Consider the following 23,477-nt stretch of genomic DNA (forward strand, 5'->3'; position numbering starts at 1 on the left):
GACACCATCTTAACTATGCACACTATCCTTCTAAAACTGCATCAAGTTCTGTACAATGTCTTTCCTACACCTGCTATAGGGAAAATTGTAATGTTATGGTTAAGATGTTACTGCATATTAGAGAAAACTCATTAAAAAACCCAGAAACTAAACTGCTAAAGTTCCAATGAATACCAAGTCTGTCTCTGAAGTTAAGACTTTCCAGGAGTTTATGGTGATAATTCCACCCTAATCACCATTTTATTTTTATTAAAGAAACAATAAGAAATAGAAGAGAATTTCAAAAACTCTACCTAGAATCACTTGTTTCTGCCAATCTATTGTTCATGATGGCTAGAGCACCCACCCCTGCAGAGAAACCATTTTGTCTTGTATTGATGCAAACGTTCCTTGGGTAGCCATTGGCTGTCTCAGACAACTGCTTTTGCAGAATGGCCAGAGAGACTTTATTCGATGCCGTGAGCTCCCTCATAGAGATCATCTCTCCAGAGAGCCTCCTCCCTTCGGTGTCACTGTCATACTGTCCATCGGCTTCCACAGAGATGTTATGTCGACGTAGGCGAGCTCCTGGGGTAATGGCATTGCGACGTCCAAGGCGGGCACTTGATTTATGGCACTTTGGGCAACATCTGCATTCAAATTTTTTCAACACCCAGTTCAAAATTTGCTTAATTACAATTGAGATTACATTAAAAAGAGAGTATATGCAACATACCCCCATTAATATAAATATGAAGTTTCCGAATCTATATAATCCCTGATTTTGGTATACAGCATTTTGGCTGCTTACCAAATCTCCAAAGCCGATGGTGCTAAAGGTGACAAAGCAGTAGTACAAGGAGTCAATGTAGTTCCATCCTTCCACTGCTGTGTACATTGCTGAGGCACAGCAAGAAAGTGTGATAGCAAAAATTCCTAGGATCAGCATCACATGATAAACGGATGGCTTCCACCCGACAAGGCTGCCAACCCCAGAGATAGCTGACCCCCTTTGGAAGTTGGGAGGTAGGAGACCACTTCTTCGCAGCTGTCTCTCATGGCAAGCCTTCATGATAAAAGCCAGGAGAGAGATAATACGCTCCAAGAAGAGGTTGAAGAAAAGAATAGTCCCAGCGCACCCAAAAAGACCGTAAACAATGAGGAATGCTTTTCCAGCCACGGTTGCTGGTGTGGTCATTCCAAAACCTGCAGAAGCATGGAGATAAATGGGTAACATTAATAGCATAGTCGTTCCCGTATAAACTCTTATCATAGGTCCCATTTCACCAGACAAAAGAAAGAGTGCTATTTCTACGTCAGCTTAGGCCAGCCTGAAACCAAGTTTTGTAAAGAATGACAAATGACACAAAGGGCAACACGATGACTAGAATTCAAGAGGGAGCAAAAAGGTCTTGCAGAGATGAAAGGCAGCGTATTAACAGAGTAACACTATGGTATTTGGCACAACTCTGCAAATTTGTGTGGAAATCCTTCTTAAGCCCAAACTTCTTGGTGGCACGAGCAGGTAAAGAGGCCATTTCCTTGTGTCTACTCATACGAACTGACATGGCATATTGAAAAGTTTAAGTACGCTATTCACAAGCAGTCAATCAGTGTAGCCTCACTGTTACCGTGGTATTCTACCCCTCTGCGACGATAGGGATTTCAGTTTGTGTAACAACAACCTCCCCAAAGCCTGAATATTATTTAAAAAATAACATCACTTTAAAGTTTTAACCAAATATCAACTCTGATTAGCCCACCTGATTTATTAATAATGGAGCAGAGGAAAAGCCATGGCCCCGTTTAAGTCAGTGGCAAGATACCCACGCTGCAGAGCCGTGTGTCAGACTGGGAACACTAGGACTTTGCAGCCTGATAATTAGAGCAATGTAGACCACTGCTACAAGGTTAAATAGAAAAATCAGAGTGTACAAACTCTGGAAAGATCCAGAAGCAACATTATTCACCTCTTCTTTACATGAAGTATGTTTTGATGTTACTCATACACATTATTTTAAATATAAGCAGTAATGGCTTGTAGCTATAGATGCTTAAGTAACAGCAAAAGTTATCTTATTTTTTTCAAATAAGTATGGTAAGTTTTCTCCATGTTATGTGTTGATATTTATCAGTTTTTAATAAAAATGAATAACACTTATTTCACATATCATCTCAGGAATATTCTTCAGAAACTTAATTCTGTAGGTATTGTCCTTGCTACAGCTATTCTTTTTAAAAATACTTGGCGATTCAGTCAAAAACTGAGCTGACGGGTCTGAAGTGATTGATCATGTCCCATGAACGAATAACCAGATATAATCAAAATGAATGGTTTGCCAAAATCCATATGCTGGAATTTCTTTACCTCACTGTTTTATGAAAATAGTGAGCAAGGAATATATTATATATGTATATATAGAGAAGTAAATATCAACATCAGACCACATCAGTAGAATTTTTGCTAGGAAAGAAAAAAGAGCTACATTTAATGGATAATGTTATCATACTGAAATCATTATATCCACTTTATTATGATGATGCACCTTTAAATAGAAACAGAAAAATATTTCCCATATACAATGGGTTGACATTGCTGCCTGAACTCTATTGATTTTTGTAATGCTGCATTTTCTGTGAAATATAATTCTCTCTCTCTCTCTCTGTGTGTGTGTGTGTGTGTGTGTGTATACATATACTCATATTTCATTGATACAAAACTTTGCATTTGTTGATAAAAGAAATTAAATGGTTGACAAGTAAACTTTGAAACGTGCCTCTCAACTAAAGGAAGGTGTGTGAGGAAAGAGATGTTCCTGCTTTCCCAATAGATTCTCTGTGCTCAGAGACATCTCTGTTCCAGTAATTCAGGCTCTATTGCATCATTAATACCTTCACAGTAGAAAAATAATCTTTTCCATAAAAGAAAATGACAAGTTTGCAGAATATTACCAGAGAATAAAAAAAATGAGGTAATTACATGTTGTTTTGGGGGCCCATGGGCTCTCCATTTTCTCATGTTAATAGACTATCTTCTGAGTAGATTCCACCAAGTCTACCTTGCGGGTCCCAGACCTAATATGGCTGGATGGGATGCTCTTTTCAGTTTCTTGACTGTGGGAGGAAGCTGTTATTTGAATCAGTTTTGCTACTTGGAGGAGCCTTCTCACTGACAATCAATATCCGTTACTGCCTGGTCCTCAGAAATCAGGAAGTTGGTTGCAGTTGCCAGCTAGGAATACAGGGCCAACTAATTACAGAGCTGGCATCTGTTAGCCCATGCTTCGTCAGCAAAGCATTTAAACTTGTGTTTCAGTGTAAGCGTGTGAACATCACAATCAAAATAAATGGGTTTATTGTAACACATATTGCTAAACACATTTATTAATTCAAAAATGATAGTGACAGTTTAGATCAAGCTGTAAATCTGCTTTTTAGAATTTCCTAGTGATCATGCATGGGAGGTGGTGAAGTTTTGTATTTCGACAGTTTGTTTAATTGAGATTTCTGAAGCACATTTTACCAAAATTCAGAATGTCAGCGATGCAAGGTGAAGCACACCACTACAACAAGAGAGCTAAGACTTGCATATAATCTGCAAAGTAAGACTCCTTCAACAGCTAGCCAAGAGAAGTGCACTCATGTACTCTTCATACAGGGTCTTCCTTCATTATCTGTGTTTATCTCTTTGACACCACTGGGATCGTGAGGAGTTAGTCCTGGTACATTTGAGTTCAGTCTATTCTCAAGGCTAAATATGTCATGATCCCTGGATGAAATAAATTCATTCAGAGCTGTCTGTGCTTCTGATTTAGTACACAGAAAGAAGCAGAAAGGTGCTGTGCATTATGCATGGTGCTAATACATATTTTATAGGTACCTTGATTTTGTGTGGCTCAGACACTAGGATTCAGTATTTCAATCAACCTCATGCTAATTCTGCGCCACTCCAACCTAGCACTTCAGATACGAGCTCTATAGCAGCATTAATTTCAAGTGCTTAATACTTCCTCTCCCCAAACAAATAAAATTAGTAGAGATGAGCTGATAAAAACTCTCAGGTAACTCTTATCCTTCAGTAGCCTCTCATGGGTAAGCGCCAGCATTAATTAATAAGTCCCTCATCCTGATTTGCATGATAGGTCTTGTAGTTACTATTCAGCTTTGGGGGTTTTTGATTTGCTTATTTAAATTGGTAATAGATACAAGAGAGAGTGCAACTGGACACACTTGAAAGACTTATGTGCCTGTGGTTTGCTTCTCATTGCACTTGCTTTTTTTTTTCTGTAGGTGGCTATCTGTTATTCTAGCCATCTGTACCATGTTCATCAGCTTGGTATCTGATCTGGTCCTCCTTACTTGGCTATAGGGCAACAGAAATATAAGAGAACTGTATTAAACAAAACAGGAACAGTATAGGTTATTCACTACCAAGATAATATTAATGAGACAAGACTAGTTAGTTGTTCTATTTGCAAAACAGAAGAAAATGGCTGCTATCTTTTGAACTTTGTAATTTTACTGGCCCCTGCTTCACACTCACACCAAAAGGGTTGCCACATGCCTGTCTCTGTAGGCTGGGGACAGCCCATGGGATTCCCATTGAGGCCAACGGCACAAGCGCATGCTTCTGTGAGAGCTTTCTATATGTCTAAGTATTAGTAAAAAGTAGTAAAAAAATAAAGTATCTATTGTTGTAACAAGTAGTTGCATGTTGAAAGGAGTTTCCAAGTGTGGGCTAAGTACACTCAGGAACTCATTCAAGATTAATATTTCTGCTTCTGGCAAGAGAAGAATAGGATGAACTTGGACGGTAAGGCAGGAGCTGGATGCAGAGCTATGCAGTAGGAGGAAGTGGAGGATATAGGGTTGAGGTACTAGAGTGGGGAAATGCAGTCAGTAAAAGTTCATGATTCATAGAGATGGACTCCTGCTCTGGAAATGGGTGGGTACACCACAAGAGGGATAGAAGGGAGGAAGGCATGGGGCTAGAGTCTTGATTAGTGGAAATGTCCTTGAGCAGATAACCAATTTTCTGCTTACCTCAACTGTCTCTAGAGCTATCAGGAAGATCACAAGTTTGGTAATGCTCACCCCTTGCTTTTTTTTATTATATTTAAATTTTATTTTGAATTCTTGGATTATTAAACTGAAAGATGAAGAATGTTCTCCTGAATATTCAATCAGTGACTCTGTAGTTTTCTTAAAAATCTTGACAACACATCTTGTTCCTAGATATGTGAAAAAATGGACAAAATTCTTCATGGTTAGGAATAGCTCTGAGGGGATCTGCTGTGCTGTGGCTCCATACAAATATGCAGTTAGCCCTTCTACAATTACCACGTAGTTCTGCACAGATCCCATAGGCCTTGTCCCTTTTCATATACTGGTGCTTCTGTCAGCAAGGCTTGCACTTTCTTACGGGAGATCATTGATGCCAGAACACAAAAAGGAATAGTGGCTTTAGTAACTCATGAGTTCTTCTCTCATGCCAACTGCTTTGATGATCACTATTTTTTTTTTGTATAGTTTGAGATTTGAAGGATGAAAGTTTTCCAGGAAAGATATATTTACCCAGAGATGGAGGAAAGTTTTGATCACCCTAAAAAGTAGACAAAAGAATTCAGTATGCAGAAGAATTTTCAGCTGTAACTATAGCATTAGCAGTCCCTGTCCCTTTCAGCTAGCCTCTCAGCTCTTCTTCTACAAGTGTCTTCTCATGGTACTCGGTTTACACAGCAAGTCAGCAAACTGAACTATCATCTTAAATTCCAAAGTCTAATAGCACTTAAAGCATGGGAGGAGTATCATCTATGAATAACACAATTATATTTAAAGGAGCCAAAACAAATTGGAATTGTTGAATATACTTTTTAAACAAATGATTTTTTCAAAATAATAAAAAAAATCTACAACTGGAATGCTGCTTCCAGAGGGAAAAAATTTCTTGATATAGGGCTGGTGCACTAGAGATATGGGTTACAGAAAACTACAGAAAACAAACTAAAAGCCACCAATTCTGTTTCATGTTTTTTCTACCTTTATTTTACTTCATGGCTTTCCCATATAGTCTTGGTAGGTCTTTATTGACTAATATATGTACTGTATGAGGGAAGAAAACACTATATTCTGAATTTTGAGACTACAATTCCGTATTCAGGTTCTGGTGCTCCCTTCATCCCTTTTCAAATGTTAGCATTTCATTGTTACTCTCCTTGATAGAATTATACATATACATTTCACAACTACCTCTCATTTATTCTAGAGATCCTTAACACTCTAATATCCAGAAACAGTTGCCTTGGATACAGGGTCACGGCTCAGAACTGATAAAACTGCTGCAGATGAAAAACTCTGCTGCTGCAAAAGGCACTTTTACTCAAGGTTTGAGAATATTATGAGGTAATTTCTCCATCTGGGTTTGCATTTTCAGACTATGAATGAAAATGTTACTTTCCCTTAATATTTTTGTCAGATGGCTTTATTGAAATAGAGCCCTCTGGGCTCCAATATTAAAATTTTGGGAGATCTTTTTTGCATTGCAAAAGCCTTTACAGTTAATGTCACTGCACAATTGCATTTAGTCTCATTTATATTAAAATCTGAAAACAGAGCTTCTGAAGGGGGCCTTCTGTATCAGGCTGTTCAGCATTAAGTGCACTAAGAAACTTAAAATTCACACTGAGTTTGAGGACACGAGGTACCACGGCAGTTTTAGAGCTTGCAGCCCTCAGCGATCACCTGCCATGTACACGGTCTTACCCTGCAGTAACTGCAAAGAACACCAATGCGACATTTGAGTCTTCATTTGCCCAGGGAAATCTGAGGACGAGAGTGTGGAAACTGCTTTTTATCTTGTGACAACCCTGTCTACTCCCTATATACAGTGAAACTTCCACAACAAAGGAGGTAAAATTGCTACAGGTAACAGCCACTTGTGGGTCCTTGAATGTGCTGCAGTCCTGAAGATCTCACATATTGAATTAGATATCTCATGGAAAAAATAATACGTGGCTATGTAATTAAAAACTTTTGTAATATACAGACTTGGTAATATATATACACCAATTAAAGTTGAATAAGCAGGCTGCTTCTGGCATTTCCTAATTTTTTTTGTAACTTTACTATTGTTCTTTTATCATGGAATTACTCTCCCCAAAACTTATGGTGAACAGGTAGTCAGAGATCCTGTAGATTTGCTTTGTGAACTAGTCCTGCACTTGTGGTGGGCTAGAATATTCCCCCCGCCCATCTCCTGACCGTTTGGTTTATGAAAATGTGCACACATGCACTGACCTCACCAGACGTGGGAGGAAAAGATTCCCAGTCTACTCTGTGACCTGAAAGAGCACTATGAAAAACCCAATAAATACAACAGAAAACCAGCCAAGTCACCTCCTATTGCTCTTTATTTTGCATCCACCATTGAAATATTAGTGAGGTGCTCCAGACAGCTGTTGTTTGCAAGAGTCCGTGCTGGGAGAAGAGAGCCAGGCAATGATTACTTCAACATTAAGGAGCTTCTAGGAGCTGCAGGCAATTCTTAACGGGTTGTTTACAGTGCCAGTTTTATTCTGTTTATACACAACTGTGATCAAGTTAGTGGTTATCCAGCATGTTGCTATGTATAACATCAGTGAAAACCAGCATCAGTCATGTTCAGTGTTGTGCTGGCTGGCTGTGATTTAAACCACAGCCGGAAAGGTCACAGCCACATTTTCAATCCTCTTAAAAGTACTCTGACATTCAAAAGGGTTAATAGAGTTGTCTGTCTAAAACACCTAAGCTTCCTTGCGGAAGAACTGGCAACCATAATAAGGAGTAACTGACTAAATGGCAAAGCTACTAAATAATTGCCAGTTTTCTGTGCACGTGAAGAGAATAAAAAGAGACTGAGAGGTACAAAACCTTTTCTGCAGAGGTGAATGATAGTCTGACCTAAAATTAAGCCACACAGTGAATCAAAGAGCTTAAAAGCATTTAATTTTGGGTGAGGACCAAATACAGGGCTGCTTAGAAGCATCCTGTGTGAAGGGCTGGGAGGTGCTGGGGCAGCTTCGCCAGGCCGGGGATGTCAGACCCATGTCCTCTGCCAGGCTGGGCTGCTTGCGCACCTGCCAGTCCTGCGGGTTTCTGCTCATGGGGAAGGGGCGCTCCAGGCTGCCGAGCAAAGAGCTTCGGGCAAGGGCTGCGGCTCCCATAGGGCATCCCTGTGGGAGGGCACAGAGAGCCCTGAACCTTTGGGGGGGGGGCAGGGAAGGGTGCAATGAAGCCAGCGAGGAACTGAAGACAACCGCTTGCGCCAAAAAGCGGTGGTGTGCCCACCGACGCTGTGCACGGGATCTGGCACTCAGGGCAGGCAGCGAGAGGCTCTGCGAGGGCCATGGTGGGCTGTGGCAAGACAGCACATGTGCAGTGTCTGGCTTGCAGAGAGGGCCTTGCACCCTGGCCCAGAGGTGCAGGAGCGAAGCCATTGCAACGGATTTATTTCAAGCTACATGCTGAGGATTTAGCCAAGCCATGGGGAAGCCTCTGGCTGAGGAAGACCCTGTGAAGCCCAGAGATATGCATGTGGACTCATTCCCACTGACTGAGCAGGACCAGGAGAGAAAATCTCCTGATAATTTCTGTCTGCTGGGTAGCAGGGGATCTTGTAAGTAGCCAGGCTTCACTTAGGGGAGTGGTGCTGTAAATATCTGGCACCTGTGAAGCCCTTGGCAGTGCTGGCCTTGGGGCTGCAAGGGAGGATTTGAAGCCTTTAGGAAATACAGTGATAGAAGGCAGGTGGAGCTTGCAGCAATGGGATGCTGAGAAGGAGCTACCCTGTGGGAAAGGGGCAGGTTGCTCAGGAGGAGGCTCTTGCAGCAGTGAGGATGCAAATGTGCCAGAAAGGGCTGTGGAGGCTAACGAGAGGCATGACTGACCCTGTGATTTAAGAGGGGACTCTGCCAGGGGGCAGGTGGAGGGTGAGTGGTTTTAGGTGATTGAGTGTGAGCAGTAGCTGGGTAGGAAAGCTCTGAAGTTGCCAGGCTGGGAGCAGGGGAGTGCTGCAAGGAAGGGGAGAGGGTGGCCACTCAGGGTCCCTGCTAGCTGTTGTGTTAAGGAACTCTAATGAATCCTGTCTCAGGAAAGCTCTCAGAGAAGGGAATGTAAAGCCTGATCCTGCATGCAGGATCTTTATGCGTGGAGCTGGTGCTGTATACAGCTGATATCTGCCTGTGTTGGCACACAAGGTGAGGAGAAGACCTTGGGCCTATGGAGAAAGTGCTCTGCATGATGGAGCTGTAGTGAGGTATTTAGGGAGAAGGAGGTGCTGGACCTGAGTTGAGTAAGTGTGAGATGGCAGCAGCATGAGAGGAGATGTGGTGGGGTGACTTAACCTTGTCGGGGGGAAGGGGAGGAAAGCCTGAAGCAGGTATCTGAGATGTGAGGGGGCTTTTGGAGGGCCTTGAATGAGAGGTTGAGTGGTAGAATACTGGAAGTAACCAAACTAAAACAGAAATACAGACTAGAGGAGGGAGGGAAGGTATGACGACATATGTGACTGTGAAATGGATGTGTGGGGTCTAATGCTGACCATTCTGAAGAAAAGTAATTTCAAAAGTAAGTGCATGTCACGTTTAGGGATTAAAAAAAAAAATCTGTACCTATTGTGCTGCTGTTTGTGTGCACTTAAAGAGCCAGCTGTCCTTGACCTCTGACAAGGGAGATGCGTATTTGGAGTGTTATCATCTTGATGGTGGCCTTCACTGAGTAAACTCAGTCTGATCACTGGGGATTTCTCTCTGCTGTTGCCTCCCCATTAGAAAAGAGGAGAGGAAAAAAATGATTAAAACCTGTCTGCTTGTGCATGTTTACCTTATCTTCTTCATAGCAATTTTGTCTAATGTGTTTTTCTATGCTGATCCCTTCTAGTTCAGCTTTCCAAAAAGATCTTCAGTTTCTAGTGAGTACTCAGCAGGGACACATTTTAGCTTAAGTGGCTTAAATAATTTAAGCTTGAGTGATAAACAGCCCTTATATGGAAAAACGTTGAGACTTCATTCACCTGTAGGATCAACAGCACTCTCACTGAAGAGAAGTTAAGTTTTCTTTTTTCTAGGTTGTACTGCATGTTGTCCTTTCGATGTGATGTGCATGAGATCAAAAAGTGCGTATCAAAGGCCAACAAAAAAACTTGTTTGCTATTGAATGCTATTATTGTAAATGCACAACCCAATAAATACAGAAGGAGGCTGGTCATCTGGCCTGGCCAAGCTGCATTTGGCACAGAACCAAGGTGAGTAAGAAGCAGAAGTATCTTCTGTGTCCATTTTGCAGTTCCTTGTCTGGAGCTGGCTATTTCTCTACATGTGTTGTACAAGCAAACGAGCATAGACTTGTGCCAAGCCACCAGTGTCTCCAAGTGAGAAGCTGTTCCAGCAGCAAGGCTTTTCTAGGCAGTTCCCATTTTTTGCTGCCAGGCCCTCTAAAGGGGAATAGATGAGGATGGTCACAGGCTTCAGGCTGAAAAATCTTTGGCAAGCTTATATTTGGATTTCTGGTGAATTCTATTACATCAGAACAAAAGTTCCTGACGAAGGAGAGCGGCCCTATCCTAAAATGAGACCATCAAGAATGAGGCTGAAAGAGAGTTTCTGATAATCGTAAGAGTATGAATTCAAACTAAACAAAAAAAAAGAAAGCCACGATCTGCAAGCTGGCATTATTTTTGCTGCCGCCGAGTCTCTAGACTGAAAACCATGGCAGTGTTCTGCAGTGTGACAACCTCCCTTCATGTCTTCATTAATACATGACAGTGTGTGTGTACACACGTATAGTTCATATATAAACTTTTCCCCAATGCTTCAACATTTATTGCTGCTCTAAATACTATAATTCTGTTTCTTCTAAACTCTTGAGGACAGACTCTGGTTAAGTTTACAGTAACAAAAATCAGTAGTGAAACTACTCTTTGTTTTGTTATGCCTTTCTTGAGCAAATCTTTACAAATATACTATATCCTCTCTTGTTTTCTCAGTTTGCCACTTGGCGCAGCTAGGGTGCTGAACAGGAAAGAATCTGTGTCAGTGTTGGCTAAATTGGTGCTAAACCACCTTGCAGTGGAAGTCCCCCAGAAAGGGGATGAAAGCAGAATGCTCTTTCTTTTAGTTGCAGCCAGTGTCCTTATGAATTGGCTTACACTATTTCAGAGCTGCTTCTCATGGCTGTCTCAGCATCTTAGGATCAGAGAGTTGTATCTCTGGTTTGTTTTCTTTCTTTACCCTAACAGCTAGGTGAAAACCATTTTGCTGTGATGATTTTTTTCTGAAATCATGGTGGTGTTAATAATGGAAAAATATAGCCCCCACACTCCTCAGCTGAGAGAGTAATCTGTACTGCTGAGGAAAAAAAAATTAGCCTCCCCACATTAGAGGCTACTGGTCTTTAAAATGATGCCTTTAAAAGCTGTTGTGCTGCCATCAAACCCTTATTCACGTTTCATGTTGTGTGTAGAAGCATTTATCTCAGCTTACCCCACTAAAGGATTTCAGAGTGCCTTTTCCAGCTGAAACTTGGAGATTTATTAGAGATTGTTTAACACTATCAGAGGAAACACCTTTGAATTTAGAGTAACTGTTTTGAAAACCTGAAGCAAACCAAAGAATGGTCTATACAAGAAATACGTGAGGTCAGTATCTCAGTAACCATGGATATACATGAAGATACAGCTCACTGACTCCCCATTTCCTTCGCACACACTCTCTCTCTTGAGATGTGTCAAATAGCTGAAAACTTCCTACAGTTTTGATGTAGCTGATGATATAATTCCAGGTAAATGTTTCAAATTTTAATTTCTAAAGATCTTAATCTTTCATCTTTTACAGCTGCTTCTACTCTTACCTTCTTTCTGGTTTTGAGAATATGGGTTTTTTTGGTGTGTGTGTTTGTGGATAATTGTGTATCTAAGCAACACCCTTAAAGAAAAAGCTTATGCCTTGTTGTCTCAAATTGAGTGTTTCAAACATTAGCATTCACATCTGCTTTTGTTGTTTACTGAAACTTGCAGTTGCATTCTCGATGCCTGGAAAGAGCCAAGGCTGTACAAAATTCTTCTGAACTTTAAGGGGAAAAAAAAAGGGATCTTAATTTTGTTATATTCCTGAGATACTATGGACTTGTTGGTCAGCAGGCCACTTAAATTAAATGCTATAAAAAATGCAAAGTTTAAGAGAAAGGAACACATTAAATGTCTGTTTTTCTTGTCATAATTTTACTTTGAAAGATGGTTCTGCTTGAAGACTTGCACCAGTACCACACTCCAGTGGCAGTACCTCTCAGGATGCTGCTGCTTTAAGGCCAAGAAACACATTATCTGAATTTCACAAGTGGTCTGAGGCACAGATCTTATTTCTCCATGTAAGAAGTCTGATTTAAAAAAAAAAAAAATGTGTTTCCTGGGCTTTCTTAGCCTTACAGATGGGAATGGTTGTCAAGTAGTTAAATCACCACCTTTTTTTCTCACTGGATTAAATAAAGACTTTGAAAGGCTTCTTTTTCCTGCCACTGATACTTGTGCAGATATTTAAAGAAGATGTATTTTTTTTTGATAGCTGTCTCAGCTCTTCTGCTTTACAAGGAGTGAATCTAATGACTTATGAATAACCTATAAAGGTGTAGCAGTAGCAAACAGAACTTTAACATTTGGCAATATCTTTTATACACTTCAGCCTTTTTCTGAACTTCTGTGTAAATGACTTACAATCATGAATTAGCGAAAAAAAAGATAAATCTACATTACCTTTTTGTAGTTTAAATGTGGCTTCATGAACCCCTTATTTTAAAAAGTTATAACTGAAGGCAAAGGAAGACATTTCTAGATATACTGGGTAGCTCTCCTACTTCACTCATAAAGGCACAAAGACCTAATTTTAAGTAACTATCTTAGACATACAGGGCTATAGTACTGCTAACTAACTACTTTCTCATTTTGTATTTTTGCATTTGACTTTCCTTAGTATTTGTACTTTTCTCAACTACTTTATATGTGATCTTATTGAACAACCTCTCCAATTTATCAAAGTTATTTTTAGATTTAAATCTTATCAAAATCTTTTCCCAATCCTTTCAGCTCTGTCGGAAACAGTTTTTGTGAATGGACAAACCATTTTTGTTGCACAGGTTGCTTTTCCTCCCTCTCTCTAATACCCATTGTGGATTGAAGACTGCTGCACTGCAGTCAGTTCCAGGCCCAAAGGTTTAAATTTACTGAATTATTGTTTCTCATCCAGTTGAGCAAGTTCCCCTTAATTGCTGCTTTTGCTGTAATTAATTTTGGGCAAGACTTGAGAATGAGTGAACATTTGGCCCATAATTTGTAAAGGAGAATAAGCTGTAGTAGTACAATTCTTAGCTCATAAAGTTTGAAGTTCATTGAGGAATTGCTGTGAGGCTACACTTGTTTTTAAGGTATTACTATTATTATTTATTTGATTCAAGTAAGGATCACTTGCTATGGATTTTTAAACATGAGTAATAGTAGTACCTCGCCTATGTAAGTAATCAGGTTAACATCAAACCTTTCAATGTCTTATCTATTATTCCATGCTAAAGCTCTCATTCCTCGCAAATGATGCTAACACTTTATCTCCTTCAATGCAAGTAGACTTGATTTTCTTTCTACTTTTTTGTCTGATAGAAGATACTGCATTTAAACCTTGCAATGCCTAAAACTAGGTGTACTGCCCATTCCCATGAACAGATCAACCGAACTCAGGGAGCTATGTTACATACAGTAAGAACTAACAGGCCCTAGGAAGTGCTGGCAGCATCAGACTTGCAGTTCTGTTATAAACCTAGTGTGCCAGTAAAATTGTAAGATGGGTTTTCCTAACACTGTGCACAGGCCTATTACCATTGCTTTAGCAGAAGCAGGCTACTGAGGAGACAAAAATTAAACATTTGATTTGCATAGATTGCTATGCAATTGCCTCCCCCTCCTTTTTTTTTTTTTTTTTTTTTTGGTTACTTAAAACCTTTTTTCAATAGCAGCATTTAATACCATTTAGGATTTACTGGTCTCTGGGGATCTTTAACCTTTGGTTTTTTTTTTTTTTAGTCAAGGTTACCAACATGAACCTCAATCTTTGTCCATACCTACTTTGTCCCAAAATGCACTCAGCTTTGTGGTTGTTGCTAATCTCTTTATCGAAGAGACAATGTTCACAGTGTGAGGTTCATATGACTGACTGACTTAGGCTAAATTTCAAATTTAAAATGCTGCCTTTGTACTAAATATTACAGATGAGATTTTTCCAAGTATTTTCTGTGTGCGAATCCTGATGCTAGTATGACAAGAAGTAAAATTCTCATAGACTTCAGTAGGATCAAAGATAAGGTAACATTACATTCTTAAAAACAAAAATTGTATTTCCTTGTACAACAGCTTGAGTGAATATTGTTACATGAAGTTGCCGCCAGATCTATCTATAACTATTTTCCTCTTCTCTCTATGATGAAGAGCAATTGAAGTTTGCATAAGAGCAAGGTGGCATGTTTGCAGAAATGACCCATCAGTAAAAGCAAGGAAAAAAAAGAAGTGCATATGTTAGGTGACAGGCAAAGACAATCCAAGAAGGAAGAAATACTTAAGACTGAGAAAAGAAATGGGGTCAACAGCAGGATTAACACTACTGAAGAGAGACAGGTGTAGTTAGGAATAGAAAGAAACTATAAATCTTTACTTATTATTTTGGTAACTAACTAACTCAAAAGACTAAAAAGGCCTGAAACACATTCAAAATATAATCAAGCAAACAAATCATCAGAAGAGAGGGCATGCTAACGGGGAGGGAGGCAGCAGAAGCTGGAGAAATGAAGAGTGCCTGGGGAAGGCACGTGACTGAGGGGTACAGGAAAGCTGTAACAAAAGAAAAGGGGACATATCCTTGAGAGAGCAACGCAGAAAAGCAAATGTGGGCGGCAGAGGCTAGGGTCTGGCCGAACTCCACGGGGACAAGCTCAGCAAATTTCAGTCAGGATTCGGATTTATGAGCCGGCAGTAAACAGCCCAGGTGAGGAGCCTCGCGGTTACGATCCCGCACTGCAATTACCGGCGTGGTAACCGGTGTACAGCGAGGTTGCTTAGTAATACAGATGAACCGGCTGGAGTCACTCGCTCGAGTTCAACAGACCGAAAGTTGCTGAAGCGTATAGTGAGCGTGTGCAGATTTCCGAGATGGGTGATCAAGAGAAACAACGGTTAACAGCCTGCTGCAACGCGAAACCTTGATTTTATATAGGAGCGTCAGCGGCTGGAGGTCCTTGATCTAAACCCTCTTCCTCTATTCGCAGTAAAATGCTGCTGGTTTTGTCGGAGGGAGCCTGTACTGTCTGCAGACTGCAAGGGTAAGCTGACTTAAGCTCAGCGTGATCTGGTGCTATAGGCAGTAATAGGGATTGTTTCATACGATGTTTCAAGTTCTAGTAAAAATGAGGTTTAAAATCACATTTGAAACCAAAACTTCCTAAGTAAACCTTTAGATTAAATTATCTGAGTGGATATGCTCTGTAAAAATCACACAGTTTAGATTACAGAAGCATAGTAATATGTTTCAATTTCTGCTTCTAGCATAATCTTACGGGGGGGCAGGTAAGCCCTAAGCAGTACTGAGACTCATCAAAATTTTTGGAAAACGTTTCTATGCTAAAAAAAGTATGGCTTTATTGAAAGTGCTGGAGTTCCTCCCCTCTCCTTCTTCCCAAAAAACAAATTGAGGATTAAAATTATTTTACTGTGACCCTTCAGTGAGGGCATCTCAAGTCACCTGTATAGCTAACTACGTGGATGTACTCCAAGTCAAGCTTCCTGTAGTGACTCTCAACTACGAAAAGACAGGCTGTGATTTAGATTACTTCCCTGCTTTGAGCACAGCAATTGACCTATGTCCATACTTTTAGGAAATTTCTACCAGTGAAAGAAGCTAATACTCTCATAGAGCTATGGGAAATAGAAAACGTTGATGTGAAAGCCAGGTCTTCACGAAGGTAAATCACTGTAGAGTCGCTTATGTCCAGAGAAATATGTGGAGTGACAACCTTTCAGCCTCTTTCCTTTCATTCATTCATTGAGAGTGCCAGAATGAGAAAACAGCTCTCGGAAATCTACCTGCACGTTGAACAAAGCATTACACGTGCCAAAGGAATCAAATCTGCCCACTGCAGACCCTTCTAAAAAACTGTCATGCCAGCTCCAACTGCATATAGCAAGGCAAAGACAAATAAGCTGGTGCTGCAGCTCAAAAAGGAAAGATTTATACTTCTTGCTCTACCAATTGCTTTTTTTGCCTGTTAGGCTTTTTTTTTTTTTTTTTTTTTTTTTAACTTCAAGAGGGTCACATCTGAAAGCCCTGGCCCTGTAACTTGAACCCTTTGCACAAGCTGCCTGTGCAAACCTCACAGAATTGTACAGCCCTGAGAAAATGTAACATGCTAATCAGAACTGCGCAACTGCACTTTGGTTTGACTGTTGCCTTTTTGGTTTGGGTGGTTATGTAAAGAGCAATTATCTGTGTTCACTGACAGTAGATAGCTGGATCCTCCCGCAGCTACCACTCAAATCCACATCCTGACACACAACACCAAAGAAGCCTTCAAAACACCTAGGTTCAAACCATCTAGGTTATTTGTGGTATTTCTAACTAAATTGCCATTTAAAGTACTTGCTCTTGGGCAGGCTAACTCATTGACTCCTGATAATGCAGTCAAACATTTGAAAATGCACTTGCTGAGCCATCAAGCTGCCTTTTGCATGTTACTAGCATTCAATTATCACCTTCAGCAGATCTGGATCTCAAGATTTCTTCAAAAGACTAAGAGAGCCAGAGGAGGTTTTAGAAGTGAGCGGTTATGGTGTCTAGACTTCAGAGCCTAGCCTATGGAGCACGATCAGAAATGATGTGGTAGATACAGTGGGTCCCTGCAGAGGACCCAGAGAGAACAGGATCCAATCCAGCCAATGTCCTAAGCCAGGAAATTGTAGCTGCAGAAAGTTAGTTAACTGATAGAAAATATTGAACACATCTATAGCAATGTCTTGTTTACTTTGAGGTTCACAAGCCCCAAACTGAAGACACCTCTCCTTCAAAGAACTGAGCAGGGATAATGCTTCTCTTAACACGTAGCTCTGATATTTGTGTCCCTTACAAGGGAATCACCTAGTGCTTTGACCACATATGCTGGCCATGAATGACTGGCCCCCTCTGTGTATGGTCTCTCATCTTCTAGGGGAGTGCCCTGGCCACCTCTTTGAGATAGCAGGGAAGAAAAGCATACTCCATCCTTTTGGGGGGAGCTGTTAGTCCATACTAATGCTGAGTCTAACATGATACTTAAGGGACAAGGAATGCTTGGAAACATAGTTCTGCTTGCACCTCCGTGCCAGGCTCTAAATGTTCGTAACCCACACAGGGTTGTATGGAGTGAAAGGAACATCTCGGCATGCTTTCGTTCCTTCCCAGCCTCCCACGGCCTCTTCTCAAAAGCCAGTACCCCAGGCATGCCCTATCCCAAAACAATCCATCTGCACTGTGGGGCATTTTAGAAGTCTTTTGTTGAAAAATCATATTTATGATTGGAGTACTACTTCTGACCTCATTTTTGTAATGCTTTGTACGAATTTTGCTAGAGCAATTTTTTCTCCCGGTTTTCCATGGGTTTCAGGAAAACGCATATTTACATATAAGAAGCTTAAAACCCAAATGTAATAATAAGCCTAATGCCTCAAAATGTTTTTTGTAGGTAGGTACGTAACGTATTTTCTAACTTTTAAGACAGGAAAAAAATATGAGTACAAAGTAAAGACTCAGAGAGAGAGTCAGGAATCCAGTGCCCTATGCACAAAGCAGAATGCATCATGCCCTATGCACAAAGCAGATGCGTGATAGATTACGCTATACTATGCAACATTTTACTCAGAAGAAAATTAGTCTAAGTTATGCTTTGCTTTCACTCTCTTAAAAAAACAAAACAAAAAAAAAGACACACCAAAAAAACCTGCAGGGAACCATTTGTGATTTGCATTTGAGGAAGGAAAAAAGTCAACTGAAAAACAAAGTTTATTGCCTGTTCGGCAAATGAATCAAGAATAAATTTTACTTAGCTATTCCTTGAAGAAATTAGAACAAAAATAACAATAATAATTGCATACAAGAAAATAACGTTTAAAGTGACAAGTAAATGACTGAATAAATGTGTAAACTGACAGCAGGTAATTGGACTGAAGAATTTTCTTAAATAGTTCTGAAAATCCAAATGTGTATAATGAAAAACAGACTCAACATTTAGTTATTCAACCCACAAACAATGTAGTAATAAATAAAGGCCCAAAGTGCTAGCAAGAAGGTATTCTATGGGTTATAAGCCAGTCACTTTCTGGGCTATTCATAAAAATGCAGTAAAATTAGACCTTGCATTTCATTTTCCTCTTCTCCCTCTCCCCCTCTGCCTCCCCACCCCATCCTTAAAGATCTCAGCTATGCATTTCTTATTAAGAGGGTCTGACTGTGTCTTGCATTCTGTGTAATTAGGTGAGATGCAGAACCGCAGCCAAGGAAATAAAAGAAACTAGGCACCTAGCTGGAAACAGCCACTCAGCTCCGCCTGAAGGGGAAGGCGTTGTGCTCTAGAGGGCTGGAGGGTGCAGCCCTTGTCCTCTGCCAGATGGAGACTAGGTAATTCTTGTCAACCCTGTGCAGCAGGTCACCAGGGTGGTGTTGGTGACCACCTGCACTACCTTCGCTGTGTAGGAGGGTAGAGGGAAGGGAGCACCTGTCCAGGAACACAGGACTGCACCACTGTAATGCTCGCAGGAACATACAGGAATTTGCAGAGATGAGCGATCATGCCCTCCAACACAAGTGTTTTTTTCCAGGCTTGATTGTGTCTAACCCCTGTTTTCACAGAAGGCAGAAGAGTTTGAGGTTCCCTGTTTCTGTTCAGTTTACAAAAAACTCGGAACAAATTAGCAGCCCTGTCCCTAGAAGACTGTATCATTGTTGGCTGTGTATTTAGGATGTAGTAGTTTTATTAACATTAAGGAGAGAGGAATGAGGACTCAGGAAGACCCAGTGAGTTTTCTGTAAATTGGATCCTTGACTGGTATGAGACAGAGTACCTGGTAGATGATTTAACTTTGACAGGGATGGTATCTACTTGTGGTTCATTAAGCAGTGAGTAAGAAAGCTTTCTGATGTGTTGTTAGGATTGGAGTGTGTTTAGCTGGAGTAATAAAGTTGCTTTGACACATGTAACTGATAACATAGCTTAAGAAGGCAAGCTGTTTTGACTCTAAATGTCTGGTACTTCTTGGAAAGCTTACGTAACGATAGCATTCTCACAGTTACTGAATTGTGGTATAAATGCAAGTGAAATTGTTCTGACCTAGTATAACATGGTATTCGAGTTGACAGTGGAATCAAAGATTCCTCAGATATTTAGGTATACAAAAGAGCTGGCTTGGAGAGAAAAAGGGGACTGTAAAAGAATGGCTCTTTGGAAGTGTTCTCAAGGTGATGTTTTAATGTCTGTTGTTTAGTTTCTCCCATGCTGTGATTGTGAGTGAGACAGCTTCCCTGCATGCTTCATTATTAGCACAGCTTTTGTTTTTTTTAGTAGGAAAGCCAGTCAATTTGCTAGCATTTTGCTTTTGTTGTGCAAACACAACTGACAACGGTAACTGAATACAACTGTGTAGTAGAACAAACCTAGCAATGGGAAACCATGTGAAAGAAGCTGACCTCACTTTTGGCTTTGCCTTTCTAAATAGCAACAGCAACATGAAGAGGTGAGAGACAAGAGACAGATGGGGGTATCAGTTCCTCTTCTTTGGTAGTAACTGTACATGTTGGTGCTAAGAGCTATGCTGAGATGGGGTGGAACAGCTTCTGGATGCAGGTATTCAAGCAGATGTTATTCCCGCCCCCAGCACAGCAGCTCTGATGTGGCTCTCACGGTGCTCTGTGCCCAAAAGGCACAACTCAGCCTTTGCTTTGAGTCACTTTCTGTCACATTTCCTCACCTTGGGCAGTACTTTGCTCAGCAGCACGTCCACTGAAATCACAAAAAATAATGTTAAGAAATCCAGAAACAGGTATTAGGAGGTCATACAGCCAAAAAAGATGGTACTCAGTGGAACTTGGCAGAATTAGGCCTTTGCTACAGCTCAGGAAAAAACAATCTTTAGTCTGTATCCTGCATCAAAGAGGTGTACACATTATTGGCTATAACAGGAATGTTGTGCCCCAGGTTACACACAGAAACGTGAGAAATACAATACTTCGTTCACTCATTTACACCTGTCAAGACTGATGAAAAATCCTGCTGAGTTTTTCACTTTCTCCACAATTACCATTGACTGCAGACAGTGCAATGAAGCGAAGATGTGAACAAATGCTTGCAAATGAAGAGGAAACTATTTAACAACCACCAAGAGGAGAAGCCAGGATTGGAGAAGAAGTGGATGGATCTCCATTTACCCTTCTAAAGATTTTGTGTTTGCTATAGTGAGTGTAAGGAAAGAGTGATTTTGTTAATATATTTTTTTTCTCATCCGTAATGATCTTTTTTAAAAAAATATGTTTGTGTGATGAAGATGGCCTAATGATGATTGGTGTTTTAATGACTGGATTATTAAATGTTCTTGAATTTGAAAAGTTAGCTGAACAATTCAGTGCATAAGGTAACAATACTCGACAACACTGCTGTAGCCATCATCATGACTCTATAATAGAGATCAGTCACTATCGATAAAATATTTTCAGATGTTTCAGAATCTAATGAACGTAGCTGCAATGGTAAGCTGTGCTTTTCTTCCTTTTTAATAAATGCAAAGCGTGCTATTTAGGCTCAGAAGCCCCAGGACAATTTCCTTGTTACAAAACTTAAAAACTTGCAGAGAACAAAAATCAGTAAGATCTTCTGTCTATAGTAACATGATTTCTAAAGCAATACTCAGACAGCCACAGCTGGGTCCTACCTAAAGTAAATCTTCTACACAATGTTTCTGAATGGTGCTATTTTCGCAAAAAAGAAGATAATCTTTCCCAGAAAACCACTGTTCCCTCATACATTACTATTCTTTCTGAACTACTCTGGGATATGATTAATAGCAATTGACTGTAACCAGTTAGGTACTAAAAATGTATGTTATTGTGTAATTAGAAGAGGGGCTGTATACGTGTATCTGTACATACAGGTATGAACTTTATCAGCACACAGAAACCAGCCTCAGCGGTCACGCAAATGAAGCCGAAGTTTAGGTCCCGGTTCGGCTGCCCTGACAGACGGACTGGCCCCCGCCTGGCGTTTCCCCCGGCCTGCGCAGACGGCGCTACCCTCTACCCCTCCGCTCTCCGGACAGCGGACGCAGCGGCCAAAAAGAAACCCGATTTTCTGTTCGAGACCTGCTGCGGCAGAAACAAGAAAAACCGAGAAAAAACAGAAGGAAGAAGGTGCTGCCGCAGCGGCGCCGGCCGCTCCGCTCCGCTCCGCTCCGCTGCGGCGGGTCCCGGCCGGGCCGTCAAGGCCCCGGGCGCCGGCGGAGCAGGGACGAGCCCCGCCGCCGCCGCCGCCGCCGCCGCCGCCGCCGCGCTGCGGGAGGGCGCTGGGGGCCGGCGGCAGCGAAACCCCTCGCGGAAAGGGGGCGGCGGGGCCGAGAGGCCCCCGGGCAGCGGCTGCGCCCGCTCCCGCCGCGGCCGCGGGCTCCGGGCCCCGCCGCCGGTTGCCGGGGCAACGCGCGGCGTCTCCGCGCCGCGTCCCAAACTTTGGTCGCCATGACAACCGCCCCCCCCCCCCGCCGGGGCCGCCGGGCGCCCCCCCTCCTGCCGCCCCCCGCCCCCCGGGCCCGGCCGGTCGCTGCCCGCGGCGGCGGCGGCGCTCACCTATGGTGGAGACGACGGTGCCCACGAAGTAGAAGGCGCCGGGGAAGTCCCAGCGCGGGCGCAGGGCGTCCACGCGGATGCCCGCGGCCATGGCCGCCTCGTAGCTCCGCAGGAAGGCGCGCAGCTCCGGCAGGCTGATGTTGAAGATGCGGCTGAAGTTGTGCAGCGTCCGGTTCCAGCGGAGCTGCGCCGCCGCCTCCGACGGGCTCTCGAGGGCCGAGAAGACGGTGGCGCCGGCGCTCAGGTACGCCACGATGAGGGCGGCCAGGAGCAGGAACCGCCCGTTGTCCTCGTTGAGGGGCGAGAGGCGGCGGCAGGAGCCCGCCGCCCCCCGCGGGGACATGCTGCGCGGCGGGCGGCCCCGGGGGGGGCCCGCGCGTGGGGCGGCGGCGGCGGCGGCGGCTTCGCTGCAGGGGCCGCGGCCGTGACTCATCCCCCGGCGGCGGCGCCCGCGCTGCTGGCGGCGGCGGCGGCGGCGGCGCCCCGGGGCCGCCGGCCGCGCCCGCCCGCCCTCAGCCCGCCGCCGCCGCCGCCGCCGCCGCCGCGGCCCCCCGCGCCCCCGGGGCCGCGGGCTGCTGCGGCGCGGCCTCGCCGGCCCGCGCCGGCCGCCGCCGCCTGGCCGTGGGCGCGGGCGCGGGGGGCGGGCGCGGAGGCGGGGGCGGGGGCGCCGCTCCCCCGGCGCCCGGCGGCGGCCGCATCGCCGCCGGGAGGCGCCGCGGGCCGCGCGCCCCGTCCGGGCTGCCGGAGGCTCCGCCCGGCCGCTCCCCGCTGCCCGCTCCCCGCGGCGGGTGGCTGCTGATTTTCCCTTTCCTTTGCAGCCCTAAAGCGTGGCCTCCGGCGCGCTGCCCGCCGCGCGGGTCGCGGGTTCCCGCGTGGCCGTGTCGGGAAGCGCGAACCTGCTAGCTCCCGCGCGCGGATTATTGCTTCCGAGCAGCCTCCGGTTTCTTGACTGCGGAAAGTTAGACCCAAGGAAATGGCAAATCTTCCCCTCCGTGTCACACTTCCACTCGATCTCAGCTTGCATCTGAAAGGTCTTTTTTTCTCCCCCCCCCCCAAGATAATGATTCTTTCTTTGCTCTTTTGCTCAAACCCTATTTCCTTTCTCATCTGTTAGGCAGCAGTAAGAACTGCAGTCCTCTCCTGAGAGACTTGTGCTAAATAATAACATTAATATTAAAAAAAATTGCAAACTCATGCCAATAAAGTATTGCAAAGAAGATGGGAGTGATGCCAGTCCTGCAAGCATACATAGAGGGGATGATAATGCGTGTGGGAAAGATCTAGGCTTGAAAGGGCAAACAGTCATTACACAGCAGCCGTGCCTGCGTGGGCTGTTGTTACCTGTGTGTTTACTTGAGGTTTCCCATTTTTCATGCAGGGAAATCCTCATTACCCCTAGGTAGCCACTTGGTGCCTTTTAGCAAATTAATGTTTTCAGTACTTCTCTATTGCTGTTCTTAACACATTTGTTTTTTATCTGTTCTGCCCTGAGTTTTCATGTTGCTGGCAGAGTTATTTATTCTCTGGCAACACCCGCAATGAGAGGATTTCCTCCCTTCCCTATGGACTGTTCATACTTAC

At 43.1% G+C, this 23,477-nt stretch overlaps 1 protein-coding gene across 1 annotated transcript; it reads right to left on the reverse strand.

Moving 5' to 3' along the window:
• Window positions 1–289: 289 nt before the first annotated feature.
• On the reverse strand, window positions 290–22,239 carry KCNK12 (potassium two pore domain channel subfamily K member 12). The gene is made up of 2 exons (XM_062571299.1): window positions 21,897–22,239; window positions 290–1,185 (listed from the first exon to the last, which is right to left on the reverse strand). Exons 1-2 carry the CDS (start codon window positions 22,237–22,239, stop codon window positions 290–292), a joined length of 1,239 nt encoding a protein of 412 aa, XP_062427283.1.
• Window positions 22,240–23,477: the final 1,238 nt, after the last annotated feature.

This window comes from Rhea pennata, chromosome 3 (genome assembly GCF_028389875.1).
Source record: "Rhea pennata isolate bPtePen1 chromosome 3, bPtePen1.pri, whole genome shotgun sequence".
In the NCBI taxonomy this organism is placed as follows: domain Eukaryota; kingdom Metazoa; phylum Chordata; class Aves; order Rheiformes; family Rheidae; genus Rhea; species Rhea pennata.